This window comes from Sphaerodactylus townsendi, linkage group LG11 (genome assembly GCF_021028975.2).
Source record: "Sphaerodactylus townsendi isolate TG3544 linkage group LG11, MPM_Stown_v2.3, whole genome shotgun sequence".
NCBI classification, from domain to species: Eukaryota; Metazoa; Chordata; class Lepidosauria; order Squamata; family Sphaerodactylidae; genus Sphaerodactylus; species Sphaerodactylus townsendi.
Window position 1 is genome coordinate 51330357 of NC_059435.1, and position 26677 is coordinate 51357033.

The 26677-nt window shown below is 41.2% G+C and overlaps 1 protein-coding gene across 4 annotated transcripts; it reads left to right on the plus strand.

The window, feature by feature from the left end:
• Positions 1-7102: 7102 nt before the first annotated feature.
• Positions 7103-23552, plus strand: FAM133B (family with sequence similarity 133 member B). Of its 4 annotated transcripts, XM_048510372.1 has the most exons (12): positions 7125-7260; positions 10038-10136; positions 10562-10659; positions 11624-11702; positions 13077-13151; positions 13323-13355; positions 13628-13696; positions 16218-16310; positions 17069-17116; positions 19040-19135; positions 19962-20006; positions 21665-23552. In XM_048510372.1, the coding sequence occupies exons 2-12, from the start codon at positions 10134-10136 to the stop codon at positions 21713-21715; spliced, it is 690 nt and encodes a 229-aa protein (XP_048366329.1). In that variant the 5' UTR covers positions 7125-7260; positions 10038-10133; the 3' UTR covers positions 21716-23552. The 4 variants fall into 4 exon arrangements, with proteins under 4 accessions (XP_048366328.1, XP_048366331.1, XP_048366330.1 ...); XM_048510371.1 differs by lacking the exon at positions 10038-10136 and having other exon boundaries at positions 7103-7260; XM_048510374.1 differs by lacking the exons at positions 10038-10136; positions 19962-20006 and having other exon boundaries at positions 7103-7260.
• Positions 23553-26677: the final 3125 nt, after the last annotated feature.

The window sequence follows — 26677 nt, forward strand, 5'->3', positions numbered from 1 at the left end:
CTGTGCTCACACTACCTACTTTTGCAGTCTTTGTCACCTTTCACATTCTGTGAAAGAACAGGATTCCCATCCTGGAAAACCAACACACTCTCGTGGCATCTGCCACATCCTGATAGGGAGTCTACATTGCCCACTTTGCGAGGCAACCCCCCCTTGCCCTTGGTCCCATGCCACTGTTTAATAGGGCAGTGGAGGAGAAAAGTGGGGGGAGAGACAAAACAGCATCCTGCAATGCTACTTTCAGTTGCATAACTAGAAGTGACATCACTATGTTATAGGATGCTCTCGGGTTCCCCTAAATCTCTATGGTTTTTGCTGTAGGGATTTGGAGAAATCTGTGTGAATTCTGCAACATGATGGTGTCATAATCAGATGTGATGTTATGGTGCTGTGAGATATAATTTGGGTAAGTTCCTAACCTTCCCCAAGTCTCCCAGCAACCTGGCAACCTTACAGTCAGAGTACTCACTCACATAAAATCAACTGTACAGGGGTCTATGGTATCCATACATGTTTCAACTGGATTGCCCATCTGAGTCATCAGTCTCACAAAGAGCTGCAAATGAGAACTAAACCAACTAACACATTAAAAAAATCAATTAGACAAAAATTAGTAACCTTCAGCAATTACACTATTAACCAAAAACTTTCTTGGCCCCATGCAAAAACTAAAATCTTTTATCTCCTTCACTGAACGTAACTGAAAATTTAGTTTAAAATATGCATGGGAGATGGTTAGGATTGCCTATAGCGGCCATTTTATGGGGGTACCCACCTTCTCAAAATTTCAAAAGTAACAGCACTGGGTACCTTAATGTATCATTAGTTGCCAGTGTAAAAGGCATGCGCTTTTATAGTTTAGTTTGCATTAAAGTGTTTGTTTTAGACATGCAAGCTGCTAGTTTGATTTAAAGGAACCAAAAAGTTGGTAGGACATAAATTATCTGAATGAGCTGCTTAGTATAATATTTGCAATTTGCAACTAAAGAGACAAAGCTTACTGGACATAGTACCTTTTATGCCGCATTTTTGGATTTTTGAGAGTACCGGTATATATGTAAATAATGGCTTACTTTGAAATGTTATGGTGGAGTAAAATTTACACATCAAATTGTGAAGCTGGGAAAGGATTTTGTGTTAATTAAAATTAGAAAATATCTCCTTGATTCATTTTTCTAACTGCATTTTTATTAGTAGTAGCTATAGAAATCAGCTGCTGAGAGATAGCTAAACTGTTTTCATGGACTTCTGATCACTTTAAAAAGTTTTAGTTCTGATGAAGTTTGGTTTGAGAACTATAAAGTGGTCCACAATTGATGGATGGCATTGTCAATTAAGTAGGAAAACATACATGCCTGGGCTGTTCCTATGTTTTTGTTGAGATAAATATTATCTCCTTCTATTAGGTAGATTAAGCTGCTGTTAAAGGCACAGGAACAAAACCTGGGGAAATAAGTTAGCATCCTTATTGTTGGATCATAAATTAAAGCTAAGAATGCAAAAGTAGTAACTCACAGTCTGAGAGGAATCCCTATAGATTGGACCTAGGTATTTAGTGCAATATGGATAAATCATTGCCCTCTAGTGGTTTTAAATGGCAAGCGAGTGTGCGAAGGAAGCTATTTTATCTCTTTTTTGCCCCAAAGTCACAGCTGACTAAGGCCCTTTCCGCACATGCAGAATAATGCACTTTCAGTCCACTTTCAATGCACAACAACCATCTGTTAAGTCTACCTATACTACTGTTTTGTTTCAAAAGTGCATGAATTGCCCAGAGCATACATAACCATTGCTGTAAAAAAGATGCATGTATCTCATTGCAGTGAGTTAAATTCATTCAGCAGGAAACAACCTTTTTTGGTCATTTGCAACACAAGGAGAAAATTGTATTCATGATATGCCTCCTACTTTTTTACGTGCTTTTTATCATGTTAAGCCAGTGAGTTGACATAACATACGGTACCACTGTATGCCACCATAACACAGCCAAGCCTGATTATTTTGTTAAGAAAACCGGGGTGTGATATTGTACCAGTATATTCTGGAGTTTGTTCCTTGGCTAAGTTAGATGTTATGATGAGACTGTTATTTAGATCACTGAAATGTGTTCAGACATATTTGGTTTTTCAGAACATGCACACAAATCGTATCGTCTGGCTTTCGTAATGATGGCATAAGGAAATCATGTAAGCTGACATTTAGGCAGTACAATCCATTTAAACCTAATAGGTGAATTTCAAGCCGATTTACAGTTCCACTCTATGCCGTTCCACCCTTTTAAGTACATTCACTTAAATGTATAGAGAAGGGTATATATAATATCTACAGAAGATGCCATTGACAGCTTCATAAACTATAGCAAAGCTTCGTAAGTGTAGGGAAGCTTCTCGTGTGACCAGAAAATATTTTTAAATATCACCACTAGTTATGTGATGACAGTGAGGCTCATCCGGCTGTACAGACTGCAATTCTCCCCTGCTTCTAGTGTGGAAGAAGATGCTCTCTCACCGGCTTTGCAGGGGAAGTATGCAGCTCTTTGGACATAATGACTGCAAGTCTACCTATTTCAGATAATCAACATCTGTCCACCGTGAGACAAAAAGTGTATATAGTTTTCACTGCAAATGTAGACCCATCTTTCCCACATAACTTCTCAGTCCATTTTAAAACGTGGTTTCCAGCTCATTCAGAACTACATTGCAGTCATTCACACACACGCCTTAATAAAAGGAAATAGAAATAAAGATACCTCTATAGTTCCATCCTTCAATGCATTTAGAGTGTGTAAGTCTATTTAGGATGGCACAATTAGTATAATTTAACAAAATTGCAGTGCTCCAGTTTAAGTGGATTGTGGATTGGATTGATAAGACTAAATTCTCAGGAGTATAGTTACATAAAGCACAGGCTTGGAATTGGATACTTTTCTGTTTGCATTTATTATTAGATGATGAGATATCAGTATCATGATATTTCAGTATCAGGGTTTTTGAGGGGGGTTTCCAATTGCACAAAAAAATTGAAACAAATCAAGAAGTTTCTTTGTATATTACCAGACATCCCATTCAATGTTTCTTTTGAGTTTTATAGGGAGATGTTTTCCATCTCAAAAGGCAACAATAAATGCAAAGCATATTAAACACTTACATTTGATAATATGGAGTTTTTGTGTATTTTTTCATGATACTTTGAATGACTGTTGTCCTTATGGAATTATATACTTTTGTAAAAACATATTGTACATTTTGTTCTTTTTTACTGCCAGAATGCACATTCTGCTTTATTTTTGCTGAACATTCCAGAATATTTCTGGAGAGTACTTTCATATCTTAGGGTTGATTTGGTAATTATGTGTTTGTTTATGAAAGACTGCACTGTGTGGAAACTATATTTCTTTCATTCACAAAATTCACCTAGGATTGCCAAACCACACCAAATTTTAGGCATCCAGTGTAGCAATATACACATGTATAGTATTTGTTTCCCAAACTGTCTCATAATTCATCAAGAAATTATTGATATGTTAAAGTATAGGAAGTACTGAAGAATCGTGCTTTTTAAATAGAGGAACATATGAATCTGCCCTATAGTGGACCAGACCATTGGTCTAACTATTTCAGCATTTTCTTTTACTTTATCCAGGGTCTGAGAAAAAGATTTTTCCTCCCACCTTGCTACCTGAGATCCTTTAGCTGGAGATGACACTTAAATCTGAGACATTCTGCATGCAAAGGATGTACTGTATTCCTCGAGCCATGGCCCCTCTCATACTCATACCATAAAAACTCAGTGAAGTCTCTCTCATCTTCGCCCAGGGATCAACTGCATTTCCCCTCAGTTGCATTCTGTGAACCTTGATTTCAAACATGAATAACATGTACACAAGTGAGCAACTCACTTGTGCTTCCTCAGATTACACATATATTTGTATGTATAGTTACAGCCCAAAGACAGCCTGTGTTCATTATTGAGATGTGGCTACAAAAAATATATAACAAGTCCAACACACTATCCAAAAACAAGGTGCTGAAATTCAAATTGCTTGAAATCCACATCCAAACCTAGCCTAGGAGACTCCCCCCCCCCCGCCAATCCTCAACAAAAGAACTAAGTGACAGTGTTACTAAGCTCTTCCAAATCATTTCTCCTACATTACCACAGTTACACAACAACGCTATACAATAGAACATTGCAGATGGGGAGCTGAGGATGAGAGAGAGTGGTTTGCCTAAGACCACATGGTGAGTTTCTGAACTATGATGAGTTTTAAACTGGTGAACTTTCAGATCTCCTTCCCACTACACTAAGCTACACCAGTTCTTAGGGGTGAGGAAATAGTACTCTGTATTCATTTAAATCAGAAGTAGGCGTATTTTTGGCCCAAGTGCCAAGGGGAAAAAAATTACATTTACCTGTGAAGATGTTGGTTTCCAGCAAAGAAGAAGAGCGAGGAGAAAGAGACAAGGGTGGCACTTGGCCAGATATACTTGGCACAAGCCAAGCACCAGTAGCACTGCCATCTTGGGGATTTGTCTTAGACTCAGCTGATGACTGTGCTGTCCTGAGAGCCGCACCTGTTACCTTCTCCTATATCACTATCCCAGCTATGCTGCCCATGTCTAGGTTGCTTGGGAACAGAGCTGGCCCTGGGTGCCAACCAAAATGGTCTTGTACCCTGCCCTCAGCAAATGTGCCAAAGATTGCCAAAACCTGTCTGAAATTGACTTTTATTTGTTGTCGCTAAATGTAATTCAGAGTTGGGCCACTACATGGGTGTTGGGCTCATGGTACACTTAAAAGCTTTTCTAGTCAAAATGGATCCTTCTGTATAATGGTGTAAAACAAAATGGCAGACAGAAGCCAATAGACTAGAGCTGAGAGCCCATAAATAAGGGATCTGCTACGTATCTGGATGGCAGACCATCAAGGAAACGGCAAACCACCTCTGAATGTTTCTTGCCTTGAAAACCCCATGGGGTCGCCACAGCAACCTGACAGCACTTTCTACCACCACTTATTATTATTTACACTTTGTATCCTGCCTTCCTCCTGCACAGCAGGGCTCAGGATGCTAACAACAAATAGCCAATAACACTTAAAACAGACTTTGTTAAAATACCGCAATTCAAACATATTTAAAAATATACTGATGGCACTTAAAATCAGAGATCAAACAAACCTCCCCAGCTAAAATATGTTATTAACAGAAGCCAGGGAGTATAACAACCAGCCACAACCAGTTCATAATTGAAAAGAGCCAGTACAGGGCCACCCATCCTGTACCACCTACACAAGACCACACTTTCTATCCCAGATTCTACATGTGCAATCATTAATACATATTAGAAGTACCACAATAGCCATTAGTGGGAAATTCTTTTACGCCTTTTTAGCTAGCTTTATTGGCCAGCACCACCCTAATTACAAGTTGCATTCATCTGTGAAAGGTGATCTTGAATATATGCTCCTGCATAAGACTTGCTATGGGCAAGATTGCCACATTTTTGCTCCTATGCCTTTAACATTCAGCCAACACACAAAAACGTGGTTGCAGATTTTTCCATTATGTTTTTGCTAACTTTTCTAGGTGTCAAGTGGCTATTAAATGCATTAGAACATTGCCAGTACAGTGGTGGCAGCTACCCTAGCTGTGGACATTGGACATTCAGGAAGTAAAAGGCATTGCCAGATAATTTTATGAGCATAATTCTGTTATTCATCTGACATATCAACATCTCAATCATATTCTCCTAAATTAGAGAAGGCTTCAGTCATGACCAAGTTTCTAAATATGCGTTACACACAAGTGACCATTATTGATTACCAAGAACTGTTATTTTGGATGGTGTTTCCTAAATGTAAACATGTCTCCTGGCTAGATGAATTCAGTAGTGTGAGCAGCTATTTTGGAGCTGCAGTCTGGAAACCAGCAGAACTATGGGCAACCAGGTCTGCAGCTCCCAAATGCATACGTCTGCATTCATTTATTAATATTCTGCTTTTCTCTCTAATGGGGATTCAAACAGAGTCTCCAAGATACTAGCCTGACACTCTTTGTTACGCTGGCATACAAATCATTGTACTGAAGGCACAATATCACATTTAGGCACATATGAGCAAGGCAAATCCTTGTGAGGACACACTTGTTCCCCCACCCCAACCCTGAACCTCCTTCTGCTCCAAGTAAGGTTACTAACCTCCAGGTAGGGCCTGGAGATCTCCCAGAATTTCAAGCAATCTCCACACTACAAGGATCAATTCCCTTTGAGAAAACAACTGCTTTGAAGGGTGAACTCTGAGGTCCCCCACCCCACCTTCCCTAGGCTCCACCCCAAATCCCCAGGACTTTCCAAACCCAAAGGTGGCAACTCTGCCATTTCCATAATAGTGACCATACTGCATCCCAACCAGAAGCTCATTGAAGGAAGGCACCCTGTTGCTGAAGTCCTGATGCATATGAAACCAGAGAGCCAAGCAGTTCAAGGTGTGCAGCACTCGACTCTCCTCCCAGCCCAATGCTCTCAGTTGCTTCTATGGCCCCTTCTGCACATGCAGAATAATGCATTTTCAATCCACTTTCACAATTGTTTGCAAGTGAATTTTGCTATTCCGCACAGTAAAATCCAGCTGTGAAGTGGACATGCATTATTCTGCATGGATAACATGAAAAGGCTCCAGTGTGGAAATCTCTTGGTGCTTTAGGGGTGGATACACTTGTCCCCCGTCCTCTCCCACTTCAGACCCTCCCGCTTCTCATCCTTAGCTGCTCATGCAGCGACTGCGAAGGCGTCCTCAAAAGGTTTCCCCATTCGGGCTTTTGCCAGCAAACAGTTACACATTCAGCAGGGAGGCGCAACGACTGTCCGAGACACTTCCCTGGCCTGGAGTCCCCGCAGCCCCACTGCACCTTCCTTTCCCACTCCCCTCCAGAGTGCTGCTCCGTTTACGCCTGCCAGCAGGTGCTGTGCACCCGGCGCGATCCCTGAGCCTCCGGCCCCATTCATTTGCACTGATCCTTCAGTCCACGTTTCCACTGCGCCACGTGAAACCCGAGATCCCGACGAAGTGCCGGCAGGGCTGGAGGGAGGAGGCAGAGTCGGACGCCTCCCTTTGCTGCTACTGCGCATGTTGCGTGCAACTGAGCATGCTCGGGAGTATTTGGGGTTAAAACTTGACGGACAGCCGAAAAGGGGACCCAGCTAGGCCGGTGTGGTTGCAATCGAGTTTTTGCACGCCATGGGGAAGAGGGACAACCGGGTGGTGAGTGAGCTGGGACGCGGGCGGGCGCTGAGGCCTGCTGAGGCTGCAACAGGGCTTGGGTGGGGATCCGGGACCCGGGAGCTAAAGAGGGTTTGCAAAGTCAGAGGTTCAGGGGGAGGGGAGGCTTTGTCTGTCCAACAGATTGCAAATCTTCTCCTCTCCCCGGTTAAAAAGCCTGGGGGAGGTTCTAAAATTCTGATGGGGGGGGGGGGGTTGCTTTTTATGTGGAGGATGCAAATCGAAAGGCTTCCTTCCTGTCAAGTGGCAAGTAGTAATTGTGGCCTTGTCAGACTATATTAACAAAAAGTAAGGGCGGGGGAAGGGTAAGTACCTAGGATAACTGGAAGGAAGCAGCATATTCCTGAATACGGGGGGGGGGGGGTGGCGGCAGATATTGGGGGAATTACCCTGAAGCATTGGGTTGGCCTCCATATGAAGCATATGGGTTGGCCTCACACTAATACAGCTGGTTTCTTGCTCATATGTTCTTTTGGGAGTGAGATTTGAGAGATGTGCTGGTTTGTAGATCTGTGCTCACTTTAGTTTGGTGGTGGAGTAAAAGATGCACGGGGGTAATGGAAAAAAGCTGCTTGACAACTCTGTTGAGTCCACTTGACAATTTGTACTTATTTGCTAAATCCTGGAATCTTCCCCTCACTTTGTTGCTAAGTCACTTCAACAAGAGCAGGCGAGGCTAATGTTTATAACTGCCACAGCAAAGATAATCTCCCATCGTCGCATAGGGCTCCTCTTGAAGCATTTGTTGCTGTTGGCCTGGTCTGGAATTGTGCTCATTTCATGCTTTGTGTTGTGCATCATCCGGAGACAGACTTTCTGCACAAAAACGTTCTCTTCTCACCTTCCTCCCCCCACAATCTTATGTCAAATGATGGCAGATCCACTGAGATCTGATGTTGAAAGTTGGTCATGTAAATAGATGGCAGTAAATAGCATACAGTGATTCCTTCTTAACGATATTCTATTTTATGGCAAAGACAGCAGTCTAAAAGCCAAACCGGTGTGAATTAGCCACTGTCTGTATGCAGTTGCTAGATTATTATTTCTTGTATTGACTGATGTTTTTCCAAATAGTATCATCCTGCAGGGTTGATTTTATCTATAGTGCTGAACAAGAGAAAGTAAGGGGGAGCTTCAAAAAAAGGGATAGTGGTTGTTGGTAATGTTTTCTAATTTAGATTGACTCACTGGTTTGCTGCTTGGATAAACAGAGACCTCTGTTGTGAGGGTTCTGAGTTTGGCATGTTCAATTAGTGATATACATATGCCATATCAATTCAGGACTGAAGTACAGAAGTGTTAGAAATGTTAGAAAAAAAGCAGATGGAGAAAAAGAGGAAATAGTAAATCTACACTTATACATTACATTCAGCAGCTAACCAGATCTGCTACTGAGAGACCTCAACCAGTCGACCTTCCTTTACACATGTACCTGAATGCAACCAATCCGCCTGCCTTTGCACATGATAGATTTGCAGAGGTGCATTTGAACATAAAGGTTTTGCAAAATATTGCACACCGATGTAACAAAAATCTAACAGCCACATAAGAAAGTGAGAACATCGATCAGCTCTAGAGCCGTGGTGGCGAACCTTTGGCACTCCAGATGTTATGGACTACAATTCCCATCAGCCCCTGCCAGCATGGCCAGTGCTTGGAGGCTGATACAGAATTGTAGTCACTAACATCTGGGAGATATAAGGTTCGCCACCACTGCTCTAGAGCATCTGCTTTACATGGAGGTTCCAGCTTTACATGGAGGCTCCTGGTCCAATATCCAACATTTCCTGGTCCTTTTAGCTGATAAGGAGTGATGTGAAAGACCTGGAACCCTAGATAGTTGTCGCTGGTCAGAGAAGACAGCCCCTGCTTTGACAGACCCAGTATGCATGGGGTAGAAAATGTTGACAGAGAGACATTTTTCTCTCTTTCTCACAATACTAGAACCAGGGGGCATTCACTGAAAATGCTGGGGGGAAGAATTAGGACTAATAAAAGGAAACATTTTTTCATGCAACGTGTGATTGGTGTTTGGAATATGCTGCCACAGGAGGTGGTGATGGCAGCTAACCTTGATAGCTTTAAAAAGGGCTTGGACAGATTTATGGAGAAGTTGATCTATGACTATCAATCTTGATCCTCCTTGATCTGAGATTGCAAATGCCTTAGCAGACCAGGTGCTTGGGAGCAACAGCAGCAGCAGAAGGCCATTGCTTTCACCTCCTGCACATGAGTTCCCAAAGGCACCTGGTGGGCCACTGCGAGTAGCAGTGTGCTGGACTAGATGGACTCTGGTCTGATCCAGCAGACTTGTTCTTATGTTCTTACGTTCTTATGGTTTAACTCAGTTGTTCTTTATTTCTTGTATACAAAAACCTAATTCATGTCGACTCAGATTAAAACAGGGAGAGAAGCTGTTTAGCAGCCACTCGCTCCAAGTGAGGAGGAGAAGTGGTGGGGAGGAGAAGAATTAAGCAGCTCTCATCTGTACCATCTCTGATACGCAGCAGGTTGACAGGGGTAGATTTATTTTCCCATTTTGCACAACTGGTTTGTCATCTGATCTCTGTTCTTTGACGGAGGGACGGGTAACCCAGTTCTAGTAGGACTTCCAGGAGTTATTGAAGGAGATGTCCACAATTTTGGAGTAGATTTTTTTTTCTTTAGAAAATCTCTCCTAATGTCTTTATAAGCCAGGATGGTTTGGCCATGCTGTCCTTCAGGAATCTGGACCATCACTCCTTTTCTATTCTTTGTAGCCATGGCGGCATGTGACACAGACTTCTTTCAAGGATAAGGGGGAGAAAGCTTGTGAAATGGTCGTATAGACTGCATGTTCAGTGCTACCAAGTTGAATGGTAATTTCACGATTGACCCAAGCTGTAAATCATAGTATGCCAGTGTTTCTTAAGCAAAATGATTTCCAGAGTCTGAGTGAACACAGTTTACGGTGAGCCAGAAAACAAGACTAGGAAAAAAATATTGTTATGATTGGGAGGGGGGAACTGTTTTTCCTAAAGCTTAACATAACTTCTGTTTAGTTTTTTAAAACTGTGTAAGAGGCAGAGAAGAGACTGGATGATAACTGAGCACCTGGATTTGCCAGAATATGTCCGGATAACAACACACTCCCTCCCCCCGGATATTTTCAGTTTATCAACTCGTTGTCTTTTGTGGTTTGGCAAGCTGCCTGCAGAAGCCTCTTGTTAAGATAATGTTTTCTTTTTTTTTTAAGTGTAGAATGACTCCGCTTATATCTTGCCTTGATTTGTCATTGTTTCAGGCTTACATGAATCCCATAGCAATGGCTCGATCAAGAGGTCCTGCTCCATCATCAGGACCCACCATACAAGACTATTTGAATAGACCAAGGCCAACGTGGTATGTAGGAGGAGGAGAACATTTTTCCTCTTACAAAAGTAACTGTGCTCCAAAATATACTCTGTAATGTTCCTCTGCAGTATGGATACTTCTGCCCCATTCACAGTAATAATCAAAGTGAGTCCAGATAAAATTATTGTGATTTTGTTGCCTGAGAAGGTTTGTGTGTATATGTAAATACCCTGATCCAACAGGGGGAATGACCGATGGAAGTTGACTTCTTCACATGGGGTTTGATGACAATGATGTATGCCTAGTTATGTATCCCCATCCCATTTAGTTTCTCTCAATCTAACTTGATCTGTCTTTCCATGCCAGTGAGGAGACACATACTCGTCCAAAGCCACTAGGTGTTAACTTTTACTTCGTTGTGGAGACTGGTGTCAGTGTGTATAAGGGTCATAAGTAGCAGTGGCCAATGCTTTTTTCCTGGCATGTACTTAGCCTATTATAAGATAAATGGGCACTCTTCAAAAATTCACTTTTGCTAAAACAAAACAATAAAACATCCGATGGATACTTGTAAGGGTCTTTATCCAAACTAACAGCACAGTTCCACTACGGCGCTGACAGTGCATTTCTATGCAGTCACAGTTACTTGTCTAAATGCATAAACAATAGCTCTTCACAGGATTGCATGGCCAGTTGAATGAAATTAAGGCAACAATCCTAAAAATGCTTTCCTGAGAGTAAGCCCCACTGCTTAGGTCTGCTTCGGATTGTTGCTTAAGACAATCAGCTAGCTTTTTTACTCCATATCTCCCGACTACCCTTCTTAACTACAGTCTTTTTTTTCATCAGTGCAAAATCTGCTAAGATCTAACCCAAAATTCTAAATGAATCATGAGATATGTTCCAAATAAACATGGTTAACGTAAATGTCTATATCTAAATGTCAGGCTTCTGGAGTATGCAGCTAGATACTGTGGAGATTTGCATAAATGAGTGGTTGTTTTAATTAAAGGGAAGAAGTAAAAGAACAACTGGAGAAGAAGAAAAAGGGCTCCAAGGCTTTAGCAGAATTTGAAGAAAAGATGAATGAGGTTTGTTGTTTCAGCAACATTTTTCCTTTCTACAGTCATTAGCATAATGAAATCAATGTCTTGATCACCTTTCTCAGCAACCTGCTGGTTCTTTTTCTGCATTTTGTTTTAAAGCCGCAGCAAGAAATATTGCTAGTATCCCTCCCTTCCCATCTGTCATGTTGCTGGATGTCATTATTTTTAGAACTAGCTGCTTCTTGTTTGCCAGGGCTCCATTTTGCCAGTTTTTGCCCCCAGAAGGATGAGGCCTATACAGGAATTTGATTCTGGAAATTCCTTTCAAATGCATTCAGAATCACTCCAACAAGTTAACATCAATGAAGCTTTAATAGCTTGGTAGTAATGCTAATACCTATTAGAGTCAACATCAGGCTGGAGACAATAGATGATAATGCCACCTGGTGAGGATGTGATCACTTTCATTGGAAATGGAGCTTGGTTCTCACCAGAGAGAAGGGGAGGAACCAGGAGAAATAAACACCAGGGGCATGACAGGTACCTTTAAGGGTGACTGAGATGTCCTAGGGAAGCTTGGATCCTACCTCAAATTTCATGGACAGAAGGATTTATGTTTATGGAGCACAGCTTTCCTGCTTTTCCCCCCTCTTAAAATGGTACCTTTGTTTGGCCAGGAGTAGCTGGAGGGGGTGGGATCAGAGGTCTGTTGTGTGGTAGAAAGAGCCATCAAGTTACAACTGACTTATGGCAACGCACCTGGAAGTTTGGTCATTTTCAGCTCTGTGGCTTACATGATAAGCAGGGTTAGAACCTTCTAAGTAAATTGGACTTACAAGAATGTAACACTAGTTAGAAAGACCATCTCTCATTCTTGCTGTAAAAGCTTTACAGCTTTGGTTCTGGTGGGTTTTCTGGGTTGTGTGGCCGTGGTCTGGTGGATTTTGTTCCAAACGTTTCGCCTGCATCTGTGGCTGGCATCTTCAGAGGTGTATCAGAGAAAAAAGTCTGTTTCACACTGTTCAAAAATACATCTTTACAGCTTTGTTGACATGTTAAAGACATTTTGTTTTGAAGTCCTGATCAATCTTAGGAACTGCTTAAACTATGACAGCAATCCTAGGAACTCCTTAAACCCCCACCAAATAGAATGAGACTTACTTTTTGAATACACCTGATTACCATTGCTGTCTGTGAGTGACTGCTCCAATTGACTTGTTACAGGGACAAATTGAATTCTTCCTCTGCATGAGGAACACATATAACCAAATGTTTCTCTCTGTATGTAGGTCCCAAAACTGGAAAAAATATTAAAGAATTGCCTGAATGTATCAAGTGACGTCTTTCCTACGAAAGTTGCTTGGAGATCATTAAAGGTTATTTCGAGAATGATTCATGATTTCTTTCAATGTTTTTCAGAACTGGAAGAAAGAGTTGGAAAAGCATAGGGAGAAATTGTTAAGTGGAAGTGAGAGCACTTCACGAAAGAAAGAGGTAAATGCTTTTAATATATTCAGTCAAGGACAGTGGGAACTGGATGTACCCATTATGAGGACTGTTGTTGTTAGGGCAATAATATAGCTATTGTGACAGATTATATGTTAAAAGGTAATGCTTTCATTGGTGGTGTGTGCATGACTAATTGGCGCATTGTTCATTTTTTAGAAAAAGAGGAAGGAGAAGAAAAAATCCAGTAGGGTGAGCAAAGATTTCAGTTGCTTTTTAAAAAAAATTTACTTAAATTGAAACTGGGTTAACTTTCTCAAGGAGAAATCTGAAAGTTGTCTTTTGTTTGATTAGTAGTTAATACTGGCTAAAACTCTAGCAGCTTTAATTAAGAGTATCTTCTAGACTCTGTTTTTGAAATACAATGTAGTTTTTATAAATGTAGGAATATTTTTCGTTCCTTCTTGGACTGTGTATACCAATTCTGCATCTCACAAGTTTACGTTTTGTTGTATTTGCTCAAGTTGTCTCCATCTTCCTCTTCCTCATCAAGTTCTGATTCTTCCAGTAGTTCTTCTGATTTTGAAGATGAGGTAAGAATTCTGTTCCTGCCACTTTAAATGCTTTGTGTACCTTCCATGGACTTGTGCCAGTCTTCCTTGCACCTTGAAGTTTTGATGTATTTAGCTAAAACTCTGACCCAGTTGGCATTTTCTTTGGAATGAAGTTAGATAGTTGCTGTGTTCCAAACCAACATCCTAAACATTTTCACTGGGATCTGTGTCTGAGGGGGCAGCTACCCATTTTCTCTTAAAGTGATAGCTCTTTGTATTTTGTGTCATGTCACTACCCAGAGCCTCCTAAATTAAACAAGGACTAGAAAGAGGAGGTTGAAAAGCCCCCAGTGCTTGTGGAGATACTGATCCTCATCTGTGAGGAAGTTTAGGGACCACTAGGTCTTTTACGTATTTTGCCAAAGGCTATGGTTTGTCTTTCCTGACCGTTCCCTCCTGCGCTGGATAACACATCAAACAGCTTCAAAAATTCTCCCACCAGAGAAGAGAATGGGCAAGTTGAAGCAAAAAACAGTCAATGAAAAGCTCCCTGGTGCTCACAAAATGGGAACCTATGGATCAGGACCCCTGTGTTAAGCATTAGATGGCAAAATATATTTTGCCTGTGTTATTTGGAACCACATTTGATATTGTTTAATGGAGAACAGTTTATGCTGACATTAATTTTTTAATTGACACCGCCAAAAATGAACAGTTTTTGTAGGGAGATGTGAAGTGGCCTACCCCAGACATTGCAATGATTTGAGTAGACAAGCGAATTTCTGGGGCAGCTGCCTTGGGAGTTGGCCAGGCCCTCTACTTGTATTGCTGCTAGGAAGCATGAACACCCCTACCATTCTTGCAGGACAGAGGGTTTAGCATTTGTTTATTTTAAAGATGATGAGGTTTACTTGGGAATGATGGTGGTTTCTCTGCAAGGTAGTGTTGGAAGTGGACAGTTTGTAAGCAGCAAAGGGTGTGTTTGCTTAACTCTTCCTCCCCATACTGCTTTTCCCCCAGTTGAAGTTCCAGATCAGTTTTTGTGACAGAAATATGAACATAGAGTGACATGTGGTAGAAAAATGGTGGGGGTGTGGATTGTGAGGAACAAATTATAACCATTTCCGGATCCACTGAACATCACTCTCCACAGACACACAATGCTACTTCGCACAGAAGAAGGCCATGTTCCCATGGCCACTGGTTCAATGCTGTTGGAAAATGTTTCTTTTTCTGCTTACCCACAGCATCTTAGTGCATTCGTGAACCACCTGGGATTTCCACAGCTTTCTTCCAGTCTTTCCTAAGTCTGGAAGCAGAGATCACAGCAAATCCTAGATGGCTGCTGTGTGGGTGGGATATTCCCAGTTCCTCTCACATGGTCGCCATTTTCCCTGCCTTTGTTCCTCTGACCACCAATTCTCCCCACAACACACCACCAGGGGCTTTTTTGTTTTTTAATCAGTACCTATTGTTATAATAGTACGTGTATCAGGTTTTCCGAATTCCCAGCTTTCATTTTTGATTGTGGGGATATCATGCATATCTCTGCAACAAATTGGCCTAGAAAAATACTTTCTTTTTAAAGTGAATTTAGAGAACAAAAGCCCCATTTTTGTTTTGTTGTACCAGCAGATGAACCAGCAAGGGGGAAACTATACATGCCTACCCCTGTGTGTTAAACACAGAAATGAGGCTGAATTTTTAATATACAAAGTGGCTGTGTGATGTGTAACTCCAGGACCATTCGGCTTATTTATAAAACAGAATGGAAGAACACAGCAATGCCCATCTAACTCTTTTCACGAAAGACTACTGCGGTGTTATCGTTTGACAAAGAGAACTGTACAGATGAAAGGAGGGGAAATCTGGCTGCTTTGATTAGAAACCATTTCAGTTTCCTTCAGAGGGAATTATTTTATGCAAAGCAGCAAATATTATACATGCCTACATAGTGGTTTTGGGGCCAAAGCCTTAAATTCCAGTGCTGGGGAAGTGTCTGTTAATGTAACAGGCCTTGATAGGACACAATTCTTTCAGGATTGCAATTATATCAACAACATTTATTTCTTGAAACTGGTTGAAATGTTAGCCCTGAAGAAAGAAAAAGTTGGTTGGAGTGAAATTGGTTGGAGTGAAATTGGTTGGACTGGCTGTGAGTTGGTTGGACTGGCTGTGCAAAGTGTAATGTTAAATGTCATTTTATTGTTACATTTCATTAATGTATTTCAATTTTACAATATTTGTTTGACCATATTCGAGATTTGATTATACTGATTTCCTCATTAAAAATTCTAAAATATTTGTTTGGCTATCTGAATTAAATCTATGAGGGAAGTAGTAGGCAACAGTGAATAATAGATCAATGTTACTTTTGTCCAATAATTCTCTAACTGTCCACAACAGCATTATTAGATAAAGGCAGCTTCAATTTCAGGAATTTGTATAAGCCATGGCAGTTCTGATTGTTGGTCTACAAGCTTATGCTTTGTTTCAAATGGAATACTGGATACAAATTCAGTGTGAATTTAAAAAAAACTGTTTTCTTGTTTGCGACCAGGATAAAAAAGGGAAAAAGAGAAGGAAAAAGAAGTATCACTCCTCCCGGAAGTCGTCTGAAAGCTCTAATTCAGATTCTGAATCTGACAGCAAGGTAAGATGTAATCATCTGTGAAGTGATCTTCTCATTTTTCAAAAATACAGTAGAACTTGTTTTATATCTTGGATTTATATCATGGACTTGCAGCCCCATCCAAAGGGAGAAGGTTGAATCTGCTCGCGGAAGCGGTGCATGGCTGTGCTGGCAGATTCACTCTCCCTGGGGCACCTTGCCCTTGTGGAGGGGCGATTCCACTTGCATGTAGCCACCCTGGGGCTAAGGTGGGGAAGGGGCATAGCCAGCCTTCTGACATTACGTCAGTGGGCTGGGCCTCATATTTACATGGTAAAAAAAGCAGTTTAAATCCATCCAGTCTGGTGGGGACTTCTCGGTGGCAGGAAGCTTTTTACTGTTCATGCCGCCATGGGACAAGCGTGGCGATGCCACATCGGCATAACAGCCCACCACCGCCTGGTTGGAATGGGACTGCCTGCTCTACAAGGCTGACCCTTTCAGTAGGCAACTGCTTAGGGATAAAGAAAGAGAGATGGACTACAGGCAAAAGGGCAGAGGGCAAATGAAGAATTTGGGGTGGAGAAGACTGAGAGTGGTTGTGTGGTATGAGAAGGAGTAGTGTGCTGCTGGGAACATGCTGAGACCTTTCAACCCAAGTTCTTTGAAAGGCATAAAGAAGAATGATGAGAGGTTTTCATCAAGAAGACACTAGTTGCCTCAGTAAAGGAAGTAGGGGAAGGGGAGGAGAGACTACAGCCATTTTATTTTAAATAATAACTACCTAATATTTTATTCAGGACAGTTTAAAAAATAAAAGATCAAAGGAAGATCGTGAAAGAGAAAAGGTAAAATTTCATACACTTTTATTGAATCTCTTAAAAGGCCACAGACACAGTTCGTGGCATTTGTCAAATGAAACTTGAATACCTCTATTTTCAGAAGTGTTTCTTCCAGTGTTGCAAAGTGAGGTGTTTTTTTCAAGCATCTTCTGAATTAAGGATGTCGGTAGGCACTCCTTGGTGCTGAAGTAGTTTCAAGATCCCTGACTAAAAAGTCTGTTGCCTGGTCTCTTCATTGGATTGCTGTTGTAGAATGTCAAACTGTACCAAGTTACATTCAGATGAGTGATAGTAACTTTATAGACAAAGATTTGACTGATTTGAAAATCATATACTACTTTCATCACTACTTCCACTATGGCCTCTTTAGCTTTCTTGCCTGACTGGTCCTTCCTGCCAATGGCATGAAGATACTCATGCTCATAACTTATGTGCAAAATTTCTCCCAGACTCATTGTTTCCCTTGTTTTACTAACATGCATGCTCGCACAACTAATCACTTGCTATAGGGCAGTTCTTTCTATCATCCTCTATGTTGCTTTACTCTCCTCCTTTCTTCTCAGTCTTTAGCCCAGGGGTCCCCAACATGCTGTCCATGGGCATCATGGTTCCCCCTACACATTTCCTGATGCTTGCCAAGAATTTTTAGAAAGCAGGCACGTCCATGTCAGGCTTTTGCCCCACAAGATTTCTGGTTGACCATTGGAAATCTGGTTGGTTAGGCAAAGTGTTTTCCTTTTGAAAGGCATCTTATTAAATAGAGCTGTTTCCCGAAACAGTGAGGAGTTACTATTAGAGTTATGCATGATCTCACTGTCTGGTATTTTGTAGTTAGCTGGGTCTCCTGCAGCAGCCAATTTGTATTTATGTCCGCCACCCTGTGTCAGAATTCCAAAGGTGCTTACAAGATCAAACAGGTTGGGAGTCTTGCATTAATCTCTGTGCCTGCTAACACCTCTGTATCGTCTTCTCCTTGACAGATACATCTTTTGCTTCCTTCAGTCCTGTGTGGGTTTCTTCCACAAACTCCCATTTTCAGTGACTAGATTTGAAATGCCTCAAGTTTATCTCGTTTCTATTCTGCTCCCAAGTTCCTGTTCCTGAGTTCGCCTACTATGCTGTCTTTTTTCTTACTGCTTCTACGCCGCCGCCCCGTATATCTTCTCATTGTTTCCCTTTCTGCTCTTGGGTTTTTCAGAGGTGTTCCCTAGTAAAATGTATCTTTCATTACCTTATCAGAAATTGCAGAGTTTGCCAAGATTCTGATTACTGACACATTCTTTGACATCAGTAGTTCAGCTAGGCAGGGCAGCCAAGACAGACAGGGCTTGCAGACAGGCAGCCCAGAGGTGATTGGCAGTTAAGATGCATGCCATAAAATATCTTTCTGTTGTCACATTTAGCTGGAAGCAAATGATACTATAACCCATATTTAGATTAGCTTGTCAGATCTGTTGAATCGTGCAAAGAAAATAATCCCCTGCAACAAATATACAGGCTAATTATATCCTTGTTTTTTGTCAAGCAGCTGCATGCATTAAGCTTTCAGAAACAAAAATGTGGTTGCTAAAGTCTATTTTATTCAGGGGCTAATTTTATTTAGAGTAGAGTTGCACTGGATTCTGTATAGAACCCCAGTGAGCAGTGATTGGGCAGAAAGGTAAGATACACATTTAGTTGCTTTTTATCCTGTAATAAACTAAATACACCTGTCCCATTCATTCATTCCCAGAATTTATCAGCATGGATGAAATTATAGCTATGGAGGGCATAAATATTGGTTGAACGAGTTTTCTGTTTTCACTTTTAGTTTCTAATTCAGTTACCCACAAATAAATCAACATAATGTTCAGATCCAAACTTTAATTTTTGAAAGTTTTAAATCTCTGTTGTTTATTAGTAAATGAAATGTGACACTTTTTTGTGCAGGACAGCAAAACCCTTGTTCGGAAAAGGATAAAAAATGAGCGTGGGGATGCCCTGTTATCATCAGATTCTGCCTCGGAATCTGACCATATAGAGGAGGTTGGTATTCATATCATGTCATTACCAATGTAATAGAAACCTATTCTGCAAATTCTACTTTGGTAATTTGGGAGCTACATGATACAGTTATTTTTTAACATTTATTTTAAGCATTTGTGCAACATTAGAAACAAGTCATTAAATTATTACAATAAAATAATAGAATAATACTTGGTGTAAGATCAACATTTTCAACAAACAAAACATTTCATCTGGAAACATAAACGAGAAAAAAGCTTTTAATAGAAAAGTTTTGCATCTGCTGCAAAAATTGTACCAAAGAAGTTGCTCATCCAATTTCTCCTGGAGAACTGAAGATTACTGTGCAGTGCATCTGAGAAGGGAATTACTCTCCAGCCTTGTTTTCTGCTTTCATTACCGTACATACTCGCATATAAGCCGGGTTTTTCAGCCCTGTTTAAAGGCTGAGAAGAGCCCCCTTGGCTTATACGCGAGTCACCATTTTCTATCCATCACAAGGAGGCTGGGGGCGGGGTCAGGACAACCTCCTTGCCGGTGGGAAGCTGCTTGTTGCTCCCCTCCTCGGAGACTGGGCTTGGTCAAACCCCGGAAGGCAGAGGGAGCTCCTTATTTGGGCAGTGACATCAGGGGGAGTCACTGCCCAAATATGGAACTCCCTCTGCCTCCCAGCTTCCCACCCTCGGCTTATACCCGAGTCAATAAGTTTTCCCAGATTTGGGCAGTAAAATTAGGTGCCTTGGCTTATACACGGGTCGGCTTATACACGAGTATATACGGTATTTAAATTCTGCATGTGAGCATGTTTGAAAACAGTGTTCTGTTCTTTTACTGTCCCACATCTTAGGTGCCAACAAAAAAGAAGAAAAACAATGAAGAAAAAGAAAAAAATGTGAGCATATTCATTAACCAATAACCTTCAGAATGTACTTGTCCTAACCTGAAGATGAACATAAACACCCGCTACCACAACATACACACAACACACGCTCACTCCATTCAGACCTCTTTGTATGCGAGACAAGATAAAAATGTGCTGAATAGATACTGTTGAATTTGTGTACAGTCATCAATACAGTAAATTTTAATTTTATTTATATATTAATTATATTTGAATAATATTTTTTAGAAAAAAATTATTAGAATTCAGCATATAACACTGCTGTTCATAAGTAAGCGCACTGTATATAAATAAAAATAAATCTTGGGCCCTGCTGTTAGGGATACAATAATGCCCATGAGGCAGTAGGGGGAAGGAGAAAGGAGCTCAATCTGAAAGCGTCACAGAGAAGTTTGTTAGTACATATTTACATCCTGCTAGAACCAGGCTAAAGTTCTGTTTCTGAGAGTGAACATTACCCAGTGGCCACTGGCCTTCCGATTAGTGGCAGGGCAAGAATGACCTTCCCTTTGCTTCTGTGGCTACAGAGTAATAGACCAGGGAATAATTCCTTTGGGAAGTTGGATCTACTTTTTTCTGTTGCTTTTATCTTGTGATCAGTGGCAAGGGTCTAGATGGGTCTCCCATTGAATGAGACATTTAATATAGGCCAGCCAAACATGCCTGGCAGCATTTTTCAAACTGACTAGTCTGCGTCTTGAATAGATATTCTTTCCCAGACTTTGCTATCTGATGTTTCAGGACTGAGTTTAGAACTTCAGATATTTAGAAGAACCACTCTGTCAGTGCCTCTGCACAGAGCTGGGTTTTTGCACAAATTAAGCCACATGTTAGGGCTCCAGAGTGGTTAGATGAGAGGCCCCTAAATGGGGGGGAGATCTAAATTACATTGTTTTGGTAATGCTGTGGCGCCTCCACATGTCTTAATCCCACCCTGCCTTTGCTATTCAGTAGTTTAATTTGGATTGTGTTAGTGTATCTAACAGCGCAATCCAGGGGGGCGGGGGAGACTCACCTTAGGAGTCAGTGGAAGGGGCAAATGTGTCAACAAGGTGGGAGGGGAGATATCAGGCAGGCGCCATGTGGCACCTAACCCCAAAAGCTGCCACCATTCCCTAGTCCAGTGGTGGTGAACCTTTGGCACTCCAGATGTTATGGACTACAATTCCTGTCAGCCCCAATTGGCCATGCTGGCAGGGGCTGATGGGAATTGTAGTCCATAACATCTGGAGTGCCAAAGGTTCGTCACCACAGTCCTAGTCCCATCAGCATAGAAAGATATTCTGACATGGCTAGGGGCGTTCCAGGGGGTGGAGCTGACCATAGACGGTTTCTACTACCCTCCCAACCCCCCATGTGCCACAGAACCTGCTTGGGAGGTACACCATGTTTTTCATGGCATACGTTCATTATCCCCCCATGGGGGATTTAGCCAGATGGTGCTTTCCTTTGGCGGGGGCGGGGGGGGAGGACTTCCTGGACCATAGAAAACCCCTTTGGAAATGGTGGGGCCACAGTGGAAGCGTCCCTGTTTCCAAAGAGATCTGGATTGGACTGTTAGAAATTTCATTTTCATTTAAAAATATGCATACTCAGTCTTGGAATTTGGGCTCATGAAATGATTTTCTGATCTTTTTCTGTTTTCAAAGGATAAAACAAAAAAACGAAAGAAGCACAAGAAGCATGGGAAAAGGAAGTAAAAGAAGCTAGCCCAAGTTCTCACTCGGAATAACTTCAGTCGAGATTTTTTTTCCTACAAATCGAAAGTGCAATGAGATTAGAGAAAACTGCAACTGTGAAAATGACGACTTTACCAAACTGCATGAGCTCTCCTGTGTGTTAACAATATTCTAGACTTTCAGCTTGCCCAGCGCTGTGGAGCTGGAAGCAGCCATTGTCGTTGCCTGATGCTTAAAACATGTAGTACCTCTTTCCTTCTCTCTCTCTCTGTCTTTCTCTCTCATAACTGGTGTTGAATGTTCTTAAAGGACTCCTGAGCACATGGTTTTAAATGATTCAGCAGCACTGTGGAGTTGGGGTTTCGACAGTGCTTTGTTGCACACGTGCAGTTTATATATGTTATGGGTTCCTCTACCTTGTAGTGAAAGGAACTGGTTCTGCCAATCCAAAGCAGTTGTGAATATGGATCAGTTCCATCAGTTGTTGTTAATGGAACAGGCTTGGTGGACAGTGACTTTGTGGATAGTATATGCGGTGGAACTGCTGTGCCCATAATGATTCAAAAGTTGCTTTGTGTATTTATTTTTGTCAGTATGGCAATTTAATATTTAGTTTGTTCACTAGGAAGATGTTTTTGCAAAATTCCTCTTTAAAGATGGACATGCCATAACAATTTCTTTGACATTTAATTGTTACTGATGCTTCTTGAAATGGGTACATGCCTGTAACATACATATGTGGTAGATGTGTGTAACTTTGTGCTTGATGTTGGGGTGGGAAATATGTTCATGCTGTCTTGGATTAGTAGAACACATCAATCCTTGCAGACAGCAGCAGTACTTGCTAATATAGTAGCTGGGCACATAAGTGTAATGTCAACAATCTGTTGCTCTGTAGATATGGGGCAGAATTTCTTGGGCATTTTTCCTATGCAAGCCATGTTGAAATAAAGGGGAGCTACATGGGAGCAGTTGTGCAGATAGATCATATGGGCAGCGCCGCCACGTTCCTGTGCTACCATACCTCCCCATTGACAAGGAGGTAGGATGGGCTAATAGTTATGAGAAAGGTTCACATGGGTGAGAGGAACTCTGCTGCCATACTTCACCCAGCTTCTTCCCAGCCCTGGGAGAAAAGTGCCTGCAGCATCGAATGTGGGGAAGTGAGATAGGGGAATGATTGAACTTCTATTCCTCCTTTTATTCTTTTAAAAAAAGTCACGCCCACATCTCACTTCCCTACTTTATATGAGAATAGTCCAGACACATGGATAACAAATGTACCTGTCCCCTTACATCTGGCTTGGCTGTTAGTTAATTCTGGAACTGCAGCATATGCTGCAGAGCTTAGCAAAAACACCAATGCATAGCTGACCTCCAAAAAGTGGATTTTTATCCCACTAAATTAAAAGAATACTGTGCTAATTATACACGTTACTATCATTTCAAATATTGGTGAGTTGGACTGAGCTTTTTTGGCAAAACTTTTATTCTTTGTGTTGTAATTAAGGTATTTAGAATTAATATTTTGTGTGGTTTTGTACCATTTTTTAAATTAACCAATAGAGAAATACAGTTGTAACCAGTGGGTTGTTTTTTCTCCCTAATAATTATGTTCCACATGCAGCATTATTATAGATGTTGTAATTCCTATTGCATTCATGGTTATGTTTAAATACATACTTGCCAGAGATATTTAGCATGTAAAACGCTGGGGGGGGGGGGGGATTTGATATCAAACAGCTTCATATTGAAGCTGATTTTATTCTACACTAGTTCAGTGATAGACCTGTTATGCAACTGTGTCTTGGAATATAAAATTACTGGCCGACACTCAGTAAAGAAAATGTTTCAAAAATGTCTTTCTGGATTTTATGTGTGTGAAATGCTTGAGAGAGCATGAAGAAATAAACCTCTATCCTGCATCTAAGCAATCCAAAAATAGATGAATTATTTAGCCTGATATATACCGGTAGTGACAAACATGATGAGCTCATTTCTGCTATTAAAACATCCGTTCTGCACCTCTGGTTTCCACCCTGGGGGAAAAGAGAACACCAATAACTGGGTGCAAGCCTGATATAGATGTTTGGCTCTTGGCATTGTGGCACCCTCCTTGTGAGCCAGTTGCTGAAAGTGCAGTAGAATCCAAGAAGGGTAGACAACGTGAGCTCATTGTGAGAACAATAGGGTGTGTGTTTAGTAAAATTGAACGAATGGGATTGCAACTGAGTCAGCTTATCTCTGAAGGGTGCTTAAGACAGACCAGTCTTAATTGCCTTCTCAGCTGCTTCAGAAATAACTTTTAAAAGTATGTGACCAGTGGTTAAGCCTGTTTATTTTATTTATTTATATTTTTATCTATATCCCGCCCTCCCCACAGGGCTCAGGGTGGCAAACAATAGTTTCCATGTACAATAATAATAAATAAGCAACAGTACAACTAAAAGAGGACTAAGATTTGGGAAACTCAGGTTAGAATACCCAAAGTGGAAACTTGCTGAGTGACCTTGGGCCAGTCACACACTCTTACCCTTGACCCTGGCAAGTAAGAACATAAGAAATAGCCTGCTGGAACAGACCAGAGTCCATCTAGTCCAGCACTCTGCTACTCGCAGTGGCCCACCAGGTGCCTTTGGGAGCTCACATGCAGGATGTGAAAGCAATGGCCTTCTGCTGCTGCTCCTGAGCACCTGGTCTACTAAGGCATTTGCAATCTCAGATGAGAGACCTCCAGGAATGCCAGGGGTGTGACACAAAGGTGGGCAATAGCAAACCAACTCTGATCATCTCTTACCTTGAAAACCCTGTGGGATCACCATAAGTCAGTTGTAACTTGACAGCAAAAAGAGAGACATAGGGAGACCATCTGCATGTCTTGGAAGAAGGACTATCCTCTGTGGCATCCACTTGTTTCTCTGACAAATGACAAGGCCCAAGACTGCAGAATGCTTCCTTCTTCAATTTGCTTTTTGAGAGATGAGCAATCACCCAATATTAACTTAGGTCAACAGAAATATATATTTTCTTCTGGGACCTGTGGAAAGCCTTACCCTTCACAGAATAACAGGTAGGTACCTCTGGAATCTATAAATGCTGCGAAATCAAGAGTGGGGCTCAGGTTGCATGCCTCCTCCCACTGTCTCTATGTACAGCTGCCTCTTCCTAAGTAAGTGACAGATAGTGACTGATCATAACGAGCTTTGGGCTCAATACCCCAAACCGAGAATACAGTGCTTCTGAAATGCAGGATGTGCTAGAGTGGGGCTGTCATCATTTTCAAAGAAGTATGGATCTAAATTGCATTGGGGCAAGCTAAGGTTCTTCAAGGAGAAGATCAGTAATGGCAGTATGCTTTTTTAACATTTAAAAAATTCACATAAAATTAAAATCAAACAGTAATTATTGTGAAGCTTGCATACATCCGTATCATTTGCTTTTACAACATCTTAAATTCCATCTTTTTTAAGGTTCAAGAAATTAAATACAGGCTCAATCATTTATCCTTATCCATATAGTACTTATACACTCTAATTATACAGGTCATTAGCTCATATGACTATCCAAATCCTCAATTAGTATAATCCAAAAAAGCTTTCATACTCTGTGGAGGATCTACTGTGCACCAAAGATGAGTATTCTGTTAACTTGTTCATTCCAGAAGGTTTGAGTAGAACATTTGCTTGAAATACAGCTTGTTCATCATTTATTCCATGTGTAAACACAATGAAGCATGAGCATATTCTTTAGTGCACTCTGAATATAAGGTGACAGTGAGCCACAACATTATTGTATCAGTATCAGGCCAAGACTCTACTTTAATCAATACACAGCTTCCTGCTAAATTAATCTAGCCATTGTGAATTTTCTACAGATTTGAACCAGAACGTTATTAGGATCCCATAAATCCTCTAACCTTACAGCTTGTTTGTTTGCTAACCTTGTGTTTGTTTGCTAATGTGAGAAAAATAAAAATTATTATTCTAAAAGTTAAAATATTTATATCCTGCTTTTTCCTAACCAGTGGGAAAGGAGTTGGAAAATAGGATAAGCATATACCAATTCTTTTTTATTGTATAAATGATATTATTTTAAAATGTTAACTAATCAAAATACACAAAGAATCTTTAAATCAAACCTGCAAGCAAGCTTATCAACCCTTCTGTTCTCTAACACCTAAATAATTTTCCTTACCACTCATATCTGCCCCATATATACATGGGCACAGTAAAACTGAAACCTTGATAGGGTGGGGTAATAGTTACTGTAGAGCTGAAACAGGACCAGGTGATCTGGCACTGAATCCCCTGTTATGCATGAAGGTCATTCCCATGATCCTGGGTCAGTTTCTCATTCCAATCTATCTATTTGGGGCATTATGATGAAATAATTGGATGACTCCATCAGTGCATCCTTGGGGAAAATGTGGGCTATAAATATGTGGGGCCTGGAGATCTCTGGAAATCACAATTGACCTCCAAATCATAGACATCAATTCCCCTGGAGAAAACGACTGCTTTGGAAGGTGGGCTGTGTGGCATTTTACCTGGTGAGTTCCTCCACACCCCAAAAACCACCCTCCCCAGGATCCATTCCACCCCCAGATCACCCGCTTTGAGGGGTGGAGAAGCAAGGGGTGGAATCCCTTGTTATAAACGTAAGGAATAACTCAGCATTTTGGTGTTAAAACTTTTGCCATGGGTATCGAGCCCTTTTCCTAGGTGTGGTTGCTCCTGTCTTCTGTGTCAGTCACCACTAGGTTTTGCCAACAGAGTACCAGAGAAATCTCCTGTTCCTCTCTTATATAAGCTTAAGTGTGGATATGAACAGGGGAAGCTTTTTATGTCATGGAAGTAAATAACATCATCGGGTCAACTAGTCTGTTCTAAAAGAGCTCCCCCCGCCCCTCCAGGCAGTTGAGAACCATATAACTGGGACTGCCATCCTTCAACTGGGCCTGGAGATCTTAGGGAATGACAACTG